This window comes from Ascaphus truei, chromosome 4, assembly GCF_040206685.1.
Source record: "Ascaphus truei isolate aAscTru1 chromosome 4, aAscTru1.hap1, whole genome shotgun sequence".
In the NCBI taxonomy this organism is placed as follows: Eukaryota; Metazoa; Chordata; class Amphibia; order Anura; family Ascaphidae; genus Ascaphus; species Ascaphus truei.
The window spans coordinates 359,773,008-359,794,056 of record NC_134486.1 but is presented as its reverse complement, the minus strand read 5'-3'; the positions used below and the strand labels follow the sequence as shown (position 1 = coordinate 359,794,056).

The 21,049-nt window shown below is 44.4% G+C and overlaps 1 protein-coding gene across 2 annotated transcripts in view; it reads right to left on the bottom strand.

Moving 5' to 3' along the window:
• Positions 1 to 21,049, bottom strand: part of RNF144A (ring finger protein 144A) — a 113,845-nt gene that overhangs the window by 23,568 nt on the left and 69,228 nt on the right. For both annotated transcript variants that reach the window (XM_075598306.1, XM_075598305.1), the window contains exons 4-6: positions 8,953 to 9,057; positions 7,753 to 7,813; positions 377 to 584 (exon numbers count right to left, since the gene is read on the bottom strand). In XM_075598306.1, the coding sequence (XP_075454421.1) occupies positions 377 to 584; positions 7,753 to 7,813; positions 8,953 to 9,057 (374 nt within the window). The remainder of the gene's footprint in view (positions 1 to 376; positions 585 to 7,752; positions 7,814 to 8,952; positions 9,058 to 21,049) is intronic.

Here is a 21,049-nt window from a genome sequence, read left to right as displayed (position 1 = left end):
GAGTGAGAGGAGATGGGGCGAGGTGAGGAAAAGAGGGAGTAAGAGTGTTATGCAGGGGAGAGAAATACATGTGACGCAGGGGGTCACGGATTGGGTGAGAGTGGGATAATTGATGGAGGGGGAGAGAGAGATGAGACGGAGGGAAGATAAATAAATGGGAAGAGGGAGGGAAATAGAGGGGATTCGCAAGGTGTGAAATGAGAGGGCTCACGAGGTGTGAATCGGGCTCGCAACACTTCTGATGGGGGGTGTGGGAGGGCCCGGTCAGAACTGTAGTCCTGGGCCCCAGGAAATCTGTCAGTGCTCCTGACTGCACCCAAACTAGTCAATATGCAGGTCCTGTAAATGCTAACTACATTACACGTTCACAGTATACCTTGTTTCTCCAGGGAGAAAGGTAATTGGCATGTTCTCTTGACATCCTTGTCCTGGGTGCCAGTTGGCCTTGCAAGCTGAACAGAATTCAACATTGCAGGCTGTGCATTGTACCAGCTGTGGGTTCTGGGGCCCTTTCTCTTGAAGCTTGCAAACAGCCTGGCAGGATGATGAGGGACACCATGTCCTACATGGATCCAAAAGGACTTCTATAAAGTGATATTAAACATCCCAAATTACAAGCAAATAGATAACATTGTAGTTCTGCTTAAAACAAAGTACAATAGTAGGTGGACACCGAGTTCAAGATATATCCAAGGTTAATAGTCCCACTGAGGCGCTATGGTAGTCTATTCCAGGGGGGCGCGCCCCCAGGGGGTTGGGAGATTTTTCCCCCGGTCTTCCCCGAGACATTAAAATTAAATGCCGGGGGATTGCGTGAGCCTCTGCAACGCTATTACTTACCTTGACTCTGCCGGCGTCACTCGTGTCCATGGCAACGCGGTGTCAAATGATGCCATGGCATCATGTGACATGACATCACACGCGTCAAGTGACGCTGCGGGTCACGTGACGTCACATGACCCCGCAGCGTCATTTGACCAGCGGAGGGAAGGCAGGGGGGGTGCAGCTGCAAAAGTTTGCGCTCCCCTGGTCTATTCTATGAGTCTATTAAATCCCATAGAAAATCTGTTATATTCTGCATTATAATGTTATATTCTGCATTATACAAGAGTGCAGTAACCTTCGATACATTTGTATCAATTACTTATATACTAGTTTGATTTCACCACTGGTTAAAAACAATCAATGCTGCCATTTATAATTTGAACCATTTATTACTTCCATTATAAATCATATATGCACAATGTACAGTAGAAAACAGCTGCAACTAACAAACATATTTTACATATACTATATGCAATGACAAAAATTCTTCCGCAAATTGCAAGCAGTGTATGCCATAAGACACTGACACCAGAAGTCACATTACTTCTACGCATTATATGTACTGTATGTATATATATCTTTATTTATATAGCACCATCCAGGTACATAGCGCTTTACAGCAGTAATATATGTGACAATATTATAACACATAATGGGAATAAGCGCTTCAGACACAAGACAATAGGAAAAGTAGTACCTGACCTGAAGAGCTTACAATCTAGGTGGTAAGTGGGGAGAACTTAAAGAGACAGAAGGAGGGGGGTTCTGGTAACTGCATCTGCAATGGGCCAAGGTCAGTGTCTATGAGATGTATAGTATCAACTAGCGAAGCTACTCATATGCTTCGTAAAAAAGGTGTGTTTTAAGAAAGGTCCAAAAAGTGGAGAGAGTGGGTGCCAGTGAGGGAAAGGGCATTCCAATAGTGTGGGCCAGTGAGTGAGAGAGGTTTTAGGCGGGAAAGGGCTTTAGCTACAAAGGGAGTAGACAGAAGACATCCTTGAGCAAAGTGCAAGAGTCTGGCAGGTGTATAGCGAGAAATTAGGGCTGAGATGTAAAGAGGAGCAAAAGAGTGTATAGCCTTAAAAGTTAGGAACATTTTGTAAGTAATACAGAGTTTAATAGGAAGCCAGGAGAGGGACTTCAGCAGGGGAGATGCTGAGACAGATTTAGGAGTAAAGTGATTCTAGCAGCAGTGTAACAGGGGAGTTATCCCTGTTCAGGTAATGTGCCTCTAATCCAGCAGTGTGGTGGTTAACTGCTGGTAGTCAATTAACAAACAACACCTGCCTGATTAGATTGCTTAGAAAAGCCTGTCTTTTGAGACAGGAAGATAGACTCCTTAGCTCACACCTGAGCTGAACTTGGAGACAGAGCAGAGATTGTCCTTGACTCTCACAACTTGTCTTGAGCCCTGCCAGAAGAAACAGCAGAGCTGCTTTCAAGACACAGGGGAAACTTCTAAACCTGAATGCTGACAAAACCTGAGGAAAGGTAGCAACGCAGGAACAGAGAAGATTTTCCCTCCAAACCACAAGGAACAGATAAGTCTTTCATTTGTGAGACTTTATATATCTGCTTATTTCATGCTATATGTTTGGGGCTGGGAGACATGCTTATCTAAAGGGAGTGTGGACTGCATACAGTAGTATTTCACTAGAAATACTCCCAAGTGAATAGAAGCTTTGTTTACCCCTTGTTTGGATGGTTTCCGGATGTTAAGGAAACAGGCGCAATAAAAGCCTTATTTAATTTCACTATAACCAGACTCCCTTGCATACCTCTGTGAGTGTTCGCCTACAAGCAGCATTTAGGATAGATTGTTGGGGAGACAGTTGAGAAGCAGGAAGGGCTGACAAGAGGTTACAATAGTCCACACAGGAGAGAATGAGGGCCGCATTAGAGTTTTAGCAGTAGAATGACAGAGGAAAGTGCGAATCTCTGCAATGTTGCGGATGAAAAAACAACAAGTTTTAGCTACATTGTGAAGGTGAGGGAGGAGTCAAATATGACACCTAGGCAGCGTGCTTGTGATACTGGATGTATGATAAATGATAGTACTGCCAACAGTAATGTACAAGGGGGCAGTAATGCAAGAAGTATGAGAAGCTCTGTCATTGACATGTTAAGTTTGAGTCAGCAGAGGGTCATCCAAGATGATAAGGAGAGAGACATGCTGAAACTTTGGTCTGTACAGCAGGTGTAATAAGGTCATTGCTTGAAAAGTACATTTGTGTGTCATCAACATAGAGGTCATATTTGAACCGAAGAGATGTTACGGTCACCTATACAGAGTGTATAAAGAGAAAAGAGAAGAGGTCCCAAGACATACCCCCTAGAGTACGCCCACAGAGAGATCGACAGAGGAGGAGGAGGTGTTAGCAATCGAGACACTGAAAGTACATTGAGAGAGGTAAGAGGATATCAAGGATAGGCTTTGTTATGTATACCTATGGAGAACGTGAAGGAGAAGAGGGTTGTCCAAAGTACCAAAGGCTGAGGAATATCAGCAGAGTGTAGTGTGGTGTAGTGACCTTTGTCTTTGGCAGTATGGAGGTCATTAGTATATTGGTGAGGGCTGTTTTGGTGGAATGAGCAGATTGTAGAGGACCTAGGAGAGAATAGATGGTGAGAAAATGGAGCAAGCGAGAGAATACAAGGCATTCAAGGAGTTTAGAATCAAAAGGCAGGAGGGAGATAGGGAGATAATTATAGAAACAGGTAGGGCTCAAGCTTGCTGTTTTTGAGTATGGGTATACTGTAAATGTTAGTGAAACAAAAAATAAGGTGCAACAAATATAAGATATCGTGATAGAATCAAATGCTGCCTAAACACCAGCGGTTTCCCACACCGCAATTCCTACTAAATCAAACAATCAAGTGTTCGTGGCGCAAAATGAATAAACAGTGCAGTACAATGTGCAAAATAACACAGTGAATGATAAATAAACACTGATATCACATATACTGTAGTTCCATAGAACTAAATTCTCTGGGATGGGGACTCCTTGTAGACCTCATAAGTAGAAAGAAAAACAGGTAACAGACCGTGGTCTGAGTAGAGAGTCAAAGACAGAGAAGAGGCGGTGTGGCTTAGGCCTCATCCAGGGTTACTGCTTGCTGGCGGAGGCTCGCTGAGGCGCGCTTCCGCTCGGCACTGAGCTTCTCCAGCCGCAATGAGAGTGGCTTTAGTAGGGGCTCGCCTACGCTTCCGCAAGCGCGCGTAAGCGTAGGTCTTAGGGAAATTTTTCATTTCCCCGCTTGCCGGCGCGCAGGGCCGGTCACGTGAGTGGTTCACCCACCTCAGCATGCCAGCAGGTAACATGGCCGAGGCCTTAGACTTGTGAGTGTTGATTAGTGAAGAAAAGTCGGTTTGTTTAGCAGAGAGAGGGCAGAGTATAAACAGGATAGGATACATTTGTAGTGAAGGACGTCTGCAAGAGTATGAAATTTCCTACAGAGGCATCCAGAGTAGTGCAGGAACGGAGCGTGCGTGTGTGGCAGTTTAGCCAGGGTCTGGGGTTAGAAGGGGGAGAACGACAGAGAAAAGGGAGGGGCATGCACTGTAGATCAAGAGAGGAGGACAGGGAAGAGTTGTTGTTCATGACCAGGTTGTCAAGAGTCTCTTGCAGAGATAAGGAAGGGAGGAGCACAAAGGGGAATCAAGAGCCTCTAGATTAATAGAGAGCAGGTCTCTGCAGAAACAGGAGTAGATAAAGGTGGAGGAGGGGAGAAATGAGAGAGAGAAAATTAGACTCCAGGTACAAACCCAGAGGAGCTCATGTTTTTGTATATGCCTCAATTGTGATGTGGTAGAAAGAAGATGGGTATAAATTGCACACCACTGTTAATAAAGGTAAATTAATTATGTTTTCCTTTTTGGTGCTCACCTTCTGCTGATCCCGGCGTCTCAAAGCTGGATCCACGAAATGGTAGTAGATAAAGGTTTTAGAAGAAGCACACACAAGACTTGAGTAGAGTAAAAAAAACTTCTATTTGTACTCAATTCATCAGAGCCAGTGACCACAGTGACGTTTCAGGACCAAATGTCCTTTCCTCAGACCAACCACCTAACATGTCATTCTAAACAAACGACTATAAATACCCCTACAGGGTTAGAGAAATCACCTACCTCCAGCAACACCTGTGATGAAAAGCAGAGCAAACACTGCAGCCTAATTGCTTCCGCCTTCGGTGTCTGATGTCCTCGCGCAACACAGTGTCATATTACGCAAATTACGTCATGACGTCATGTTGCTAAGCAACATGCCTAATATCAACAGAGAAGGATTAAACCACAGGACATCGTACAGCTAGGCAGCTGTGCAGGATGAGACAGGGCAACCGAGGACATAAACCTTTAAGCTGGCTATTGTAAACAGAAATAGCATGTTAGTATTGTTACAGTGAGTACTTAATAGTGAGCAGAAGATGCAGTTACAGATGATAGAGTCCTTATCTTGCAAGGTAGCTTCTGAAGTCCAGTACCATGGCGCAAAACGCTGTAAACAAAAGTGATCTTTGTTAAATACTGAAGCAAGCACATAAGCACTTAGTGCAATCTAATCATCTTAATTTATGAGAACCAGGGCCAACTGTATGCCTCAGGGTGGTAGAGAGAACGAGAAAGAAAAAAGAAAAAAGCGCAAGGCCCATAGGGTAATATTGTCAGATTTATGGAAAATAAAAACGGTTATAAAAACTCACAGAATAAAAATTGGTATAGGCATCTCGGTATAAATAACAACCGCAGGAACAGGGGTGTCTGGACGTTTTCCGCTTCTTCTGCTGCGTTGATGCACGGCCCTCCTCGTTGTCCCGATCAGCAACCGTTCAGCTTCCGCGTCAGCTGACTCGCGACGTCGGCGCGTGACGTCGATCGGGGGGTTGGATTATGGGCGGTCACCTGCTTCTTCTCCGAAGACGGAACTCCAGGATCCCTGCTCACTGTGTTCTCTTAGTGCCGAGTGCCAGCCACATCAGCAACCTTTAGCAATGTCCGCCCTACGCGTTTCAAGGACGCTTGTCCTCTTCCTCAGGAGAACCTTAGCAGTCATGGCCCAGAGGTGACAAATAGTTGAAAATCAAGTCCCTATTGGAGCCACCCGCATATAAGTGAGTCTATTATGGAGGCTGACCTTTAGCCTAAAAACCAGTGGAGTTCCATTCTTTCATTTAGGCCCCTTGGGGATACTGTATCCAGTATGTAGGTCCATTTCGCCTCTTGGGACTTGATTTTCAACTATTTGTGACCTCTGGGCCATGACTGCTAAGGTTCTCTCTAATACCCTGAGACATACAGGATTGAATCTGAGATTGATGTCCCTAGTCAAATTACACATTTGCCCTGCTTTATCTGCCCTTTTTTACCATCATGATGGTTGTTTTTGCCCCTTTATTGTTCCTCTATTGGGGGCTGTTGGCCCTGGTTCTCATAAATTAAGATGATTAGATTGCACTACGTGCTTATGTGCTTGCTTCATTATTTAACAAAGATCACTTTTGTTTACAGCTTTTTGCGCCATGGTACTGGACTTTAGAAGCTACCTTGCAAGATAAGGACTCTATCATCTGTAACTGCATCTTCTGCTCACTATTAAGTACTCACTGTAACAATACTAACATGCTATTTCTGTTTACAATAGACAGCTTAAAGGTTTATGTCCTCGGTTGCCCTGTCTCATCCTGCACAGCTGCCTAGCTGTACGATGTCCTGTGGTTTAATCCTTCTCTGTTGATATTAGGTATGTTGCTTAGCAACATGACGTCATTTGCGTCATATGACGCTGCGTTGCTCGAGGACGTCAGACGCCAAAGGCGGAAGCAATTAGGCTAAGGCCCCGCTCCCAGAGTCAGCGCGCCCGCACTGCAGACAGGCGGGGCGCTGACATACACAGACCGCGATATGCGATCTATAGGGAGCCGGAGCGGGAGGTGGGCGGGAGTGGGAGGATTGAAAGGGAGGGGGGCGTGGCTTGAGCGGAGAGACCCGCTACTCTCCCCCCCCTCTCTCCCTCCCTCCCTCCACGGGCTTGGGCTGGAGCTGCTGATGGTAAGTAAAACACACACACACACATACACACACACACACACACACACACACGCACACACACACTCACACGCACACACACAGGCAGGCACTTACGCACTCATACACACACACAGACAGAGGCAGGCACTCACGCACTCAGACACATATACACACACAGACAGGCAAGCACGCACTCAGACACACACACAGACAGGCACTCACACTGCTGTCACTCCACACTCCTCCCCGCTCCCCGAAGCCTCTCCTCCCGAAGCCTCCCCTCCCCATTGGCTCACAGCCACACCACCTGACGCATCAACGCTAGGGATCACCATTTTCTTGTGTCCCATAGCGGCTGACGCGCCACAGCGTGTAGTGCGCTGTGCAGCCAGGGGGGACCGGGACCGGCTCCGCAGGATTCCCCTGCTGGTGGGGAACTCGCGTGTGGCTGCCCGCGCCAACGTGCGCAGTGGGACTGAGGCCTTAGGCTGCAGTGTTTGCTCAGCCTTTCATCACAGGTGTTGCTGGGGGTAGGTGATTTCTCTAACCCTGTAGGGGTATTTATAGTCGTTTGTTTAGAATGACATGTTAGGTGTTTGGTCTGAGGAAAGGACATTTGGTCCTGAAACGTCACTGTGTTCACTGGCTCTGATGTATTGAATACAAACAGAAGTTTTTTTTACTCTACTCAAGTCTTGTGTGTGCTTCTTCTAAAACCTTTACCTACTATCAATTGTGATGTGAATAAGGGAGCTATATGCTTTTAAAGTGTACAGTACATACAATATCACATAAGTATACATACAGTAGATACTGTACTCTGAAGTATCACTGAACATTATTTTATACCTGAAATTTGATGCTGACTTCATAACAAAAACATGCTCAATGTTACATACCTCTTTCAAATTGCAACTTCTTATACCTTTGCATAATTTCTGCTGCCACCATGCTCTCAATCTAATATAACAAAATAAACCAATCGTATAAAACAACAAGATATCATATTACTGTATGCCCCAGTTTCAAATATGTGCATTTAATAACATCTGTAACTCTTGAGCCCTACATCAGTGAGTAACTGCACTAATCTTTAGCGGCATGAAACCTACATAATAGGATTTGAATTGGTCTTTCCCTTGCTCTGGAAGATTCAAGATGAATTTGCATATTTTGTATAGATACATTTGATTTGTATATAAACAGTACACACACATAAAATATGACACATTCTTCATTCCTCTTATGTGGATATTATATACTGTGTCTTTTAAATAATGTATTGCATTTTGTTTTTCAAGTATAGCACTGACAGTGTATGCAGCTCTGTACATAAAATGCTGTCCCTGCCCCACAGAGCTTAAAATCAATTTTTGGTGCCTGTGGCACATGGCGATAAAGTGACTTGGCGAAGGTCACAAGGAGTTAGCACCAGGCTTGCCTGCTCCATACTCGGAGTCATCGTTTTCAGAGTCAGTGCCTTTACTCACTGAGCAACTCCAGCCAATGGGCACCAAATGCTTTCCACACTTTCTTTCACAGTCACAAGCATCAGAAATAAAACACTGCTCTGCCTTAAAGCACTAATTTAATTGCCTTTAATCATACACCCCACTGGAAAAAAAAAAGTTTTTTTTAACTTCAGAAAATTTCTGATATTATTGTTTTTTCAGCTTTCAAGCTTAACTTGGTGATTACATTTGACAGAGTAATGTAATTTTTTGCTAGGCATGACGTATTTGGCTGGGCCGCACCTAATGAAAGGGCACCATGCCTCTGCCTCACTTTTGGGGTTCTCTGTCCCTCTATCTCATTTTTTGATAGGTTAGTCTATTCATGGTTTTGTATCTTTTTTTGGTCATTTTTATTATTTCATGTGATTTTCTACATTTGGTATTATGCTTTCATTCAGTTATTTAACATGTATGTGCAGTGTACATTTTTGGATTTAAACTTAGGGAAGTACAGTAACTATCTGATACACTAGCACCATTATGCATCAATTATTATCAGTACTGTATTATTTTTCAATTCAGTACAGAAATTGCTACATGTTTTGAAAGCTAATGAGATTGCACTTTCACTTCAATTTGACTTACCTCATTTTCTTGTAAGTAACCTGTCTTTTGACAACCAGCATCAGGGCAGGTAATTGCTGTTTCTAATCCTTCTTTGATTAGAAGCTCAACATACTGTTTCAAACACTGTAAAAAAAATGTATTTTTTTAAATAGCTGAAGTCATACCTTATCATACACAATTAGATTAATTGTAATAACCACTTCAAATTATTCAGATATCCCTAAATGTTAGGAAATTCTGTAACTAACTAACACGTTTACATAGAGATGGGCCGGCATGTGGATTCGAGATTCATGAGTTTTGGCTTTCCGTTTGGATGTCCGCAATTTTTTGGAAAAACGCAAAAAAAAAAAAAAACTAGCCAAAAATATCCATTAAGTTTTTATTTGTTTTGTTTTTTTAAATAAGCTTGACAAACTGCTGGTTTTGCAAATGGAAATCTTGCGTACTTATTCCAAAAAGTTCTAAACAAATACATATACAAAAGTAAAGCCAATTGAGTTCTGGCAAAACAAAAACCCATTAAAAAAAAAAAAACAGCAGTCAAAGTAGAGTACCAACCCTTAATGCCAACTCTTTTTCTGATAAGAGATTACAAAAATGGAAAATGTACCAGGCACTGGTCAAATTTTGCTAAAATTGCATCACTGTTCCTGGCAAACTTCTTCCTGGAGTCGGTAATAGGCTGCACCTGTTCCAGGGCTTTAAATAGCAGGCAGCTACTTCCAGCCCCTACCTGAGCATGGTTTTCTGTTCCATGTGTTCCCCCGGAGCCCGCCTGTACCCTGTGGATACCCTGTTGCCGACCCCAGCCTCTGACCCCGACTTTGCATCTGTGCCGCCTGCCTCAACCCCAGCCTGTGACACCGACTACTCAATTCAGGTTTCAGGACTCTGTTTCACAGTTCAGGTCGGTGATTTCATATCCTATCTCAGCCCTGCGGGCCTTTTCCTGTCTTGACACGAGCATTGTTATACAGCCTGCCCGACCGAACTGAATTTGGCTGCGGGACTGGTAGTGGGATTAGCTCTGTGTACCTCATACCCTAGAGTGATTCTGGGATGGTGGTATAATTCAAACAGTGATTTATCATGACCTTTCTTGTTAACCGGTCCTCTCTTCTCAGATGATCTCCAGCAGCATCGGATTGACGTCCGACAGTTCAGGCAAGCAGGGCAGATGCCCCTTCGGAGCAGTAGCGGGGAGTATAGTGTCCAGGAGGACCGGGAAATCCCTTAACTTGTAAGAGGCAGCACCCAATAATGTGGGACCTCAAAAACACTGCTGTAGGTCTGCTGGAGCCAGGATTGATCCTGCTGGGCAGCTTCAAATCAGCATGACCCATGCCGGGGGGAACCACAGGACAGACAGAAAGTGAGAGTTACTGTGGAGTGTAGGGGATCAAAGACAGGGTTGTCCAGTGAGTCCTCTATCCCACCAGCATAGGGAACTCCAGTTTAAGGAGGAGGGCAAGCCTGGACTGGAGGAGTAGATAGTCATGAGGAAGGGAGGAGCACCGTGTCACGAGGCTTGTATCTTGGCAACATGCCACAGGTACTTGAATTTACTGAGACTTTTTTACCCTTAAGGGGCGGCAATCTGTTGTCAGCCACGAGCAGTGCTTCTCTTTAACTATCTCCTTTGGGGATGTTACCAAGGTCGCTCAAGAGCACAATTAGAGCATTGTCATGAAAGTGGCACCTTGCAAAAGAGGCTGCTCTCAAATGTTTAGGATGCATTGCAGAAACTTACGCAAGTGCTATGTGATTCACAGCTGCAGTATTTTGGAACTGAACGGCTCAGAATGTAATGGCTTTTATGACCTTTTCATGCATAATTATATCCAAATACATCCTTTGACAATTATATATTACTAATAGCATGGCTAACATAGATCATACTGCAGCCATATAGTAATTCTTAAATATCTACATACTGTACTTTTTCATAGTATATTCACTGTGGCCACTATTAAATAGGGTAATGGGGCAAGGAAGTCTTATACACTTCCAGTGCAGCAGGGGAGCGCAATCTTTTTCCCTTACGCCCCCTGCTGGCTGCCCTGATCTCCGCGCGCACACCGCCATCCTTCCCTCCTTACCGTGGTTCCCGGCATCATGACGTCACATTGTCATACTGTAGCACCGTGACGTCACATGACCCCGCTGCATAATTTGATGCCGCGTTGCCATGGCGACGTGTCTCCAGATGCCGGCTGAACCACGGTAAGTAAGGTTTACAGAGGCCTTCGCCGCTTCCCCGGCACTTAATTTAAGTGCCTTCGGGAAGCGTGCGGGGCCTCTGTAAACCCTGCGCCCCCCACAGTTAATCTCGCGCCCCCCAGTTTGCGCAGCGCTGCAGTACAGTATGAGGAGCTACCAGTATAGCCATTGAATATACAACGCTATGATTAGATCAAAATGCTTGTAAAACTTGAAGCCGTGAAGAGAACCTGTCTGCATTGGTTGCTACAGTAGGTTTCACAAATCTGCTAATTTGCCTGGACCTTTTCAACCTTCTAAATTGGAATTAGAGTAAAGTATTTTACTCCCAGCCAATATGTAATCTTTGGTTTCTGGCTGGGAGTAAATTTGTAATGAGCTGATGGTATACAACTTTGTTTTAGTAAACTATAGATGGTATTGTAATTTAGGAACCTATAGACGTTTTGTAAAATACATTCCGGGTAAAATTATACTCCCAAAAGAAAACATGAATTAATACTTGTGACAGAGTTAATTAGCCCTGTTCAGTTAAATATTTTATCTGGTGTAACCGGTGTTCCCCCACCCGATGGGAGATTTCACTGTTACACGGTGTTGTGGTGCTCACATGCAGGTATACAGAAGGCCCACCGATGTTAGTCACAGATAGGTGCAGTCCCCTTTAGAAAACACTCTTTCCCTCCCCCTGACAGACTGCAGCCACTGGCAAGAGTAAAAACATATACCTCGGTTCTTTATTTCATACAGCAGTACACAACATACATTAACACGTTCTTCTCTGTCTCCCTGGACTCAACCCCCAGCGCTTGAGGCCCCAAAGGTATATCCTTAACCCCTACACCCCCAGGTGGAGTATGGGGTAGCTGCTTCCACTCCACTGCGGGAGAGAATGCCTGGAACCAGTTCCCTGTTCAAGGATAGACTCAACACACACATCCCACACATCCCACTCCTCAGGAGGGGAAGATGGTATTACAACTAAATTTGGCAGCAGCTCCTTTTTGTTACCAGGGGAGGGTCCCAGGTCTGAGCTCCATTTGTGGGCAGTACCTAGGCCTTGAGCCCACCCCCCTGTCTCTCATGGGAGCTGTTTACTGCAGCAGGGCATAGGTATAACCCTAACACTGCCTGTGCTGGTACCAGGGCGTATGTGTTAGGCAGGTAAATTAGTAGCCCAGGGGGTACCTGGCTACACTGGTCTACAGAGTCAATAGGTTGCTGACCCCTGCAGCACAGAAGGGCTTAAATGTAATTGAGCTTCCCAATGTTACATCTCACTTTCTGTGGCTTTACTAGCAGTAAATAAGTAGCACTGTTGTAACGTAGTAACGTGATGTCATGACGTCATTTGACACTGTGTGATGATGCGAGGTGACGTCCGCGGCATCAGTTGACACTGCGGTTAAGAAGGAGAAGCAGGGCGGCAAGTAAGGAGGCAGCCGCAACAACCAATGACTTCCCATCAGGCCCGAGAGCGCTGAAAAAGTTTATGGAGGCGGACATTTTTGCCGCCCCTAAATCTTGCCGCCCTAGGCCCGGGCCTAACGGTCCTAATGGGAAATCTGCCACTGGGGAGGAGATAAAACAGAGGATAAGCTTGGGATTCACAGAGCTGGCTGGTAGGGCTGAACCAGACCAAAGGCTGAGTTCGATCTCAGCCACAAGGAGCATAAAATGGGGGGCACGTCTGAAAATGTCCCTGAATTAATTCTGACCAACAAGAGGCTTCTGCCCTGGTTGAGCTGTGTTTTATCTCAGTACCGAAATGCAACATCGCATAAGGGAATTACAATATATTGTAATACATAAAATGGTGTTATACCACTCACATATTTAGAAAAATGAAGAATTATGTTGTATAGTCGGTCAATGCACTTTGACCCCCTCATTATTACAATGTTGTATTTGCCATCAATATACTGTAATGGACATCGAATAACAGGTGCGTGTTAACTGTTCTTTCCTTAGTTCTAGGAGTAAGCACAGCAGTATCACAGGGGATTCTCTAGCCTTCTGGGCCAGTCACAGGAGCTTCTACACAGCTGTCAGTTTGGATTCCACCCGGAGCAGGCCGACATAACATGGATAGGCAAGAAAGGTTTGACTTGGATCCAAGTGTTGCCAGAACGGATGAAGCAACTACAGTTACATTGTCAGGAGGATGGGTTGATAATACAGGCGGGGGAGGGGGCTAGGGGGGATTATGACCTGGGTCAAAAAAGATATATTGTGCTAGTTCGGAAAATGAAAAGGGATGGAGCAAGCATTCTTGTAGCATTTTCCAACATTAATTTAATATGGGCAGAAATTATTCCATTGTGGTGTTGGTGTAGTGCCAGAGACCACAGGGCAACTGGAAAGTGCGGGTGCATTATCAACAACACCATGGGAAAAGTAAAAAAATTTTTTACAAAATATGGGTTACATGAGTCCATACCTTGTTTTGGAAAGGCGAGGTAAAACTGACAGGTATCAGTAAGGATATTTTTAACATAGACATGCAGGAGGGTGTAGGGCAGACTATCGCCATTGCGGTGCCCAGGATTATTTAGGGAGTAAATGTCCTTGGGCGTGGCAGGTCGTGGGCCTGCCAGGCTCAGAGAGACCAAGAGGTATAAGGATACCTGATATAATGGCACCCTCATGGGTACTGGTTGGATTAATTTTGCTAAGCCTGGTATGGGTAGCAGAGGGAGCCATGAGCCACAGCACTGCCATTGGAGGATCTATACTACAGTCAGGTTGCCTCGAAGGTGATAAAGAAGAGTTGGTAAAACTCAGGTTGTTACATGTGGGTTCCTAATGCACCAAGTAAAAATTATTACAATTTGATATGCCAGTCCTGAATTTGTTTTTATTCTCCTTGATTATTTTTTAATGAATAATGTGTGGGTGTATTAACTCATTGGGGGTTATTTACTAAAGCCCCTTACTGTAGCTGTAAAAGGGGTACAAAATCAGCACCATGCCGTATTTATCAAAGACAACAAATCCAACTATATGCAGCTGTAGTTTTTTTCTTTGATAAATCTGATGTCATTCTTTTGCTCGGATAGAACAGCTATACAACTGGATTCAGTGCCAATTAAGCGCTTGTACGCTTTTTTTTCACCCACCGTAACTGTGTGCAGAGAAAAGCACAAATTTCAAGGGGATAACACTCCCTTCGTCAGGCTTGACATTTTGCACCAGGCGTGAATCTTTGGGGATTTTTTTTCTTTGATACATATTGTGCATTTGTGTGCACCCTTTTGTCTGTGTATCCATTGTATATATATCTTCAGTCATTCCTTTCTTTGTTCTGAAAGTGCGAGTTCCATAGCCATTACAATGGTAACTTGGTGCAATATAGTATTATTGCAATATCTTTGGATTGTTGTATTGTGATATATAAGCTGGCAGTATTTCTATTTTATAGCTGTGCAGCTGTCTTACCCTTCTGAGAACTGTGCGTTTTGGGTTTCCTGCACAAAAAAACACACAAAGCAATTGGCTCCTTTGCAAAACTCATTTATAATTGCCTCATTATACGAGTTGACATCTGGCAACAGTAGCTTGTATATTAAAGCTGCAGTTCAAGCAGTATCCTGCATGTGTGTTTTTTTTTAATAAATCAGTTCTGTAGTAAGAAAAAATACTTTTAGCATTTTCTGTTTAAAAAACAACAACTTTGAAAGACCAATTTTCTTGTATTCTATTTTAACAAGCATGCTGGTTCCTATAGCAACCATTTACATTCCCCATATTTAAAGATGTCGCCAAACTTTGCCGATGAATAGACGGAGAATCAATTGACCGGCAGCTAAGCAGTTCTTTAGGTAAGTAGAGATTGCCCACATAAAACTATTGAAGTAAAAAAAAAAAACGGGAGCTTGAACTGCAGCTTTAAGGGGTGCTGCTAGTTTTTGTTTTCCTGATAATTATTTGATATAATCAGGATGAATAGTCACAATCACACAAACTATGAACATTTTGTTGCTATTGCTCTTACTATGTCACTCACATACAGCATTAATATCGGAATAAATGCTGTAACACTGGAAATATCATTGTTCATTTGCAGTAGACTATTTGCCTAATTATTAAAATATGTTTTTGTAAAATAAGGGAGACTGAGAAAATGTCACTTCTTCTACTTTGCACACATGAGTCCTGGTTTACACCTACAGTACCATATACAATTAGTAAATTATATTAATTTAAAAAAATGAGTTTTTATAGTACTTATTTCCCAACTAAGGTCCAGATCTACAATGCTCCGTTAAGCGAGTTAACATGACATTAGTTGAGAGAGAGTGAAAAAGTTATTGTATACCTTCCCAAACACGCCTTTATACAATACGTGGAGAGATACCTGTGAACAAACCCAAGCACACCTGATACCTGCAAAATATGCTCATTTAAATCACCGTAATATACTTCACACATGTAAATTAGCATACAGTATTAGCCAGGTATCTCAGGTGTGTTCAGTTTTGTTCTTATGTATCTTCTCCCCTCCTCTCCCTACAACATGAAATATAGGTTTTGCTGGAGTAACAACCCTTTTACGTGAGATATGCTTAACCAGGAGTGTAGCTATAGCCCGATCAAAGCCCTGACTATTGGGGTGCCCGATCTACCCCCTCCCCCTGTCGGCAGCCCATATCTCTCTTCAGATAGACAGGAGATGTTATGCAGCGGCAGCAGGCCCCCAGCATTAAACACAGGATAAGCCAGCAGAGGAATTAGAAGTTGCTACAGAGGCAAAGCAGGACGGTCAGGGAGGAGCGCACTCTAGCAAGACACCTGAAGTAAGAAAGACTTCCGGGTCAGACTGCTAGAGCGCGCTCCTCCCCTGCCGTCCTGCTCTGCCTCTGTAGCATCTGCTAATTCCTCTGCTGGCTTATCCTTTGTTTAACGCTTCATACCATCTCCCCCCGCCTATCTCTATTACCACCCACAGGTAGGCATAGAGGAAGAGGAGAGAGATGCTGATGGTGATGATAATGAGGGGGTGGAGATGTTGATGATAATGAGGGGGGGAGATGTTGATGATGAGGGGGTGAGGTGATGGTGATGAGGGGGAGAGATGGTGAAGGTTGATGAGGGAGAGATGATGATGATGATGATGATGATGATGATGATGATGATGATGATGATGGTGATGAGGGGGAGAGATGGTGATGATGATGGGGAGAGATGGTGATGATGAGGGGGAGAGGTGATGGTGATGGTGATGAGGAGGAGAGTTGGTGATGGTGATGATGATGAGGGTGAGAGCTGGTGATGGTGGTGATGATTATGAGGGGGAGAGCTGATGATGGTGATGATGATGATGATGAGATCTGATGATGATGAGGAGGGGGAGAGATGATGATGATGAGGTGGGGGAGAGATGAGGAAGTGAGAGATGATGAGGAGGAGGGGGGGAGATGAGGAGGGGAAGAGATGATGATGATGATGATGATGATGATGAGGGGGAGAGATAAGGAGGAGGACTATAGGGGCCTATGCACTAAGAGATCATAAAACAATTGCCGGGCCATTTAAATCGCCGTTTTTGTGGGCGTTGCTATCACGGTATTCAGAAAGCCTCGATTACCTGTGATAGCAAAATTCACAGAACGGGCGAGTAGCCAGCGGTGTGAAGATCGCCTCTCTGAAAAGGCTTTACCCGGCGATTTCTTTCTGCTGCAGCGAGAGCTGCTCAGAGAGAGCCGCCTGCCTCTCCCTGTGCAAATTTCGCCCAAAATGTATGTTTTTTAATTAAAATTGTATTACTAGTGTAGATGAGCAGGGGGTCTCCGGAGCAGAACCGCATTGATTTCAGGTCCGAGGACCGCCTGCTTCCCGAGATACAGGAACCGTTATGGGGTGCCAGTATCTCCTATGCATTTGATTCCCACAGTCACGTGACACAGGACATTTAAATGCACAGGAGATACCGGCACCCCATAACGGGGCCTATATCTCGCAAGGTTTCCCTGGACCTCAAATCAACAAGCTTCTGCTCTAGAGATCCCCTGCTCCCGCACACTAATAATAAAAATTACATTAATCAGCTTCATTACCTTAGCGGATAGCGGCTATGGCAATGAAGGGGTTAAGGCACAATAGCACCTTTATTGTGGGCAGAGGGGGTGAGTGAAGCGAGGACTTGGCCCTTCACTCACCCCTCTGGTCCCCAAGAGTTCCCCACGGGAGTCTGGGTGTCCTTGGGTGGCCCCCGTGGGTATCCGTGGGCCTGCAGGAGGTCCCCATGGTCAGTTGTTACCTGCGGGTGTCTGCGGGTCCTCGGGTGGTCCCCACGAGTGTCCGTGGGCCTCCGGGTGGTCCCCAAGTGTGTCTGTGGACCCTAGGGTGGTCCCCACCGGTGTCTGTGGGCCCTCAGTGTTCGGGGGTCCTCAGGTGGTCCACGTGGGTGTCCGGAGATCTCCAGGCAGTCCCGCGGGTGTCTGGGGGCCCTTGGGTGGTCCCCACGGGTCCCCGCTGGCCTGCGGTACTAATCCTGTATCAAAAAATAAAATTTGGAATACATAGCAATGAATACACCTCCCAGCCCCAACACATACAGTACAGTAATGGGCCAAATAACTATTATCCATATATGGATAATAGCTCATTTGCCCATTATTAAATAAAACAGTAGGCAGCCAGCAGAAATAAAGTAAATTAACTTTTCTACTTACACCTGCCATCATGAAGGGCATCCTCATCAGCATACTGTAGGGCCATGTCCTCCGTTGCTAGAAAGAATACAATAAATACAATCTAATGGCCCCTAATTAAGGGATTAATCCACCCTCCACTGCTACCCACCCTGGAGGCCTAACCACACACCCCGGGCCCAATATACCAACCCTATACCCATTGATTGGCATAGTGGTACATCATACCCATATAATATGGGCATGATAAGCCACTATAGCAGTTAATGGTCACCCTAATAAAAATACATGAATGCCCAAAATACACAATAATAAAACATACACAAGCACCTAAACACCATAATTCCATAATAAAAGCCCATGCCAACAAATTCAATTAATAAAAGCATTAACCAACAAAACAATTCAATAATTTTAACTAGTAACCAACAAAGCAATTAATTAATAAAGCCACTAGCAAACACATCAATTCAAACACGGATCCAACAAAATAATTAATTAATTAATTCATTCATTAAAACCGCTAATCTATTGAAAATAAAATGCATACAAACAAGCCATCCAAATTACAAACTATATAATCCAAACAATCAAGAGAAATAGAAAAAATAACTTTCAATAGAAAACAAGCATTTGACAAAAAATGCATTGGCTATCACTGTATTAATCTGTACCCTAAACGGAAACAGATTAATACATTAGCAGTCAATGGGCAATAAAAAATTTTTTTAAATAAAGATATACAATCAATAAATACACAAAAGACACAGCGCACAACGCTCATAGTGCATTAAAAAATATATTATGACAACAAATTAATAGGTTAATTATTGTGCGTACATCAAATAAATATCAGATAAGCATGTTAGGGGTAAATTACCTATACTGCACCGACACACTTTATTCGAGCAAATACCCAGTATGTACCTGGCAGATACCTGGAATGCGCCGCTCCTCACCTCTGACAAGCCCCGTTGCATTTGCCTTCCCAGCCTGGGTTCATGCCTGGCTGACGGGCGGCTGATCTGTTAAATGATAATGATTAGGATTTAATAGGCTGCAATGCTTCGCGTGTCTACCAGATGGCATAAATTCATGAATTGTAATGCAGTATATATATATATATATACTGTGCAGTATTGCAGCCAGCGGGAATAAAATGCTTCAATCCCTGCCTGGAAAATACCTCAATGCACTCGGGCAGAAAACAGTCACAAACCTCAATACACCCGGGTATACCCGAATTCGTGGGACTAGGCGAGCTCGAATAAAGTGTGTCGCCAGTGTACACCAAAACTGTGGACCGGATCAGATGTCATCAACAGGTAATGGAGCTGTTCCGTGATTTACCAGGTTCCGGGTGGGTAGGTATGGAGTCCTATGAAATCCCCACTCGTGAATGAGCAATGTCCAGCACTCCTGTGAGAACAGTCCTATCTCACGTGTCTCCACGGGGCTGTTTGCCTCTAACTGTACTCCGTATCAGCACTTCCGGGTTATGACGTCACCTCTCGGGTACACCGCGGCTCGCGTCACAGTACTCCTCCGGTGGCCAGATCAAAGCGCGATAACGGGGCAGATATTCGGTTCAGAACAATAGCACACTTCCAACGCGTTTCGAAACCGTATAGGTTTCTTCATCAGGGGATAAAGAATGGTAAAATAACCGACATTGAAATACCCCACGCCAGTACCCCATTGGTCCGTCACACGGACGTACCAGCCAATAGGATAGTGGCAGGGAGGAGTTAATGCATGCAAAAAAACTATCAACAACAACTTTATTGACAACAAATCACAAAAGGCGCACAAATATAGAGAATAGACGATCCTATATATATGTTGTGGGTATTCTTGGGGGTTTAATAGGAGCTTGTTAGGTGTCCAGTATGTTTTGCAATTCTTGTCCAGCTAGTCATGGCTGATTGGAGGTTGGCAACCTCCTACTTAATTTAAGCTCACCCCCTCCCACATTTAAATGGTTATGGGCTCACTCCATAGCATCTTCCACTCAGGGGAACTTGCCTGCTTGCAGTTTGGCTGTGACATCTCTAATACAGAGTGCTTTTCCTGGTAATGTACAGGTTAATAAAAGCTTCAGTCAGACAGAACTTTGCAGCTAATATTGACAGATTTACTATAAATCATTCTTCCTGTTATTAAACAGGTTATTAAGAATTTATATTAGCGTTAGGGACCCCTGATATGTGGTCTGCCTTGGCGTTGGCTCAGGGGCTTACAACAATTTTGGCCAAAAATGTCAAACTAAAAGACCATTTACTTATTAGATATTTATCCATATATATTTAGGCACTGTACCGTGTATGAGTCTCACTAGATGTGCTAAAAACTGAGCTTTGTCTGTGTTTTATGTTATGTCTCTGGTTTTAATGCATATTGCCATGCTCAGTAGCACTCCTCTGACACTCATATGCTTATATATATGTTGTGGGTATTCTTGGGGGTTTAATAGGAGCTTGTTAGGTGTCCAGTATGTAATCCACAAAGCCCCATGGTAAATCCACAACACAATGTTGTCACGTCGGCTTCTCGAGGTAAAATTAGGCTTCAAGGCTCTAAAATGTGGCCTGTGACATCACATTTTTAGGTCAGATGGTACAGCTCCAATCTGATTGGATGCTGTATCATGTGCCCGCCTCTTTTTTTTGCTTTTTGTTTAAGGATGTGACGTAATCTCCAAGGAAGGTACATCACATCCTTTAAACCACATGGCCATATCACATGGTATTAGAGCCAATTGGCTTGTCTTCAATCCCATTGGTTGCTGTACCATGTGATAGGTTACTTTAGTTCAAAAGGTTGTAACATCATCCCTTACATTGACGTTAAAGTGATTTTTTCCCCAAAAGAATTGGTACCGTAGGCCAGCGGCGACCACCTGAGGACCCCCGGACACCCACGGGGACTACCCGAGGACCACCGGACACCCGTGGGAACTACCTGAGTGATGCAGACAACCGTGGCAACCACCCGAGGGCCTCCAGACACCCGTGGAACCATCGAGGGTCCCCAGACACCCGCGGGAACCACCCAAGGACCCCCGGACCTGTGGCCTCTGGTATCAATCATGTGGGGGTAGAGGAGGTGGGTATTAGTGTTTATTGTGGGTAGCAGGGGTGGGTGAAGGGGGTATTTGGCCCCTGATGGGTAGTGGGAAGGGTTAACCCCTTCATTGCCTTAGCGGTTAGCCGCTAAGGTAATGAAGTTGACTGTAAATG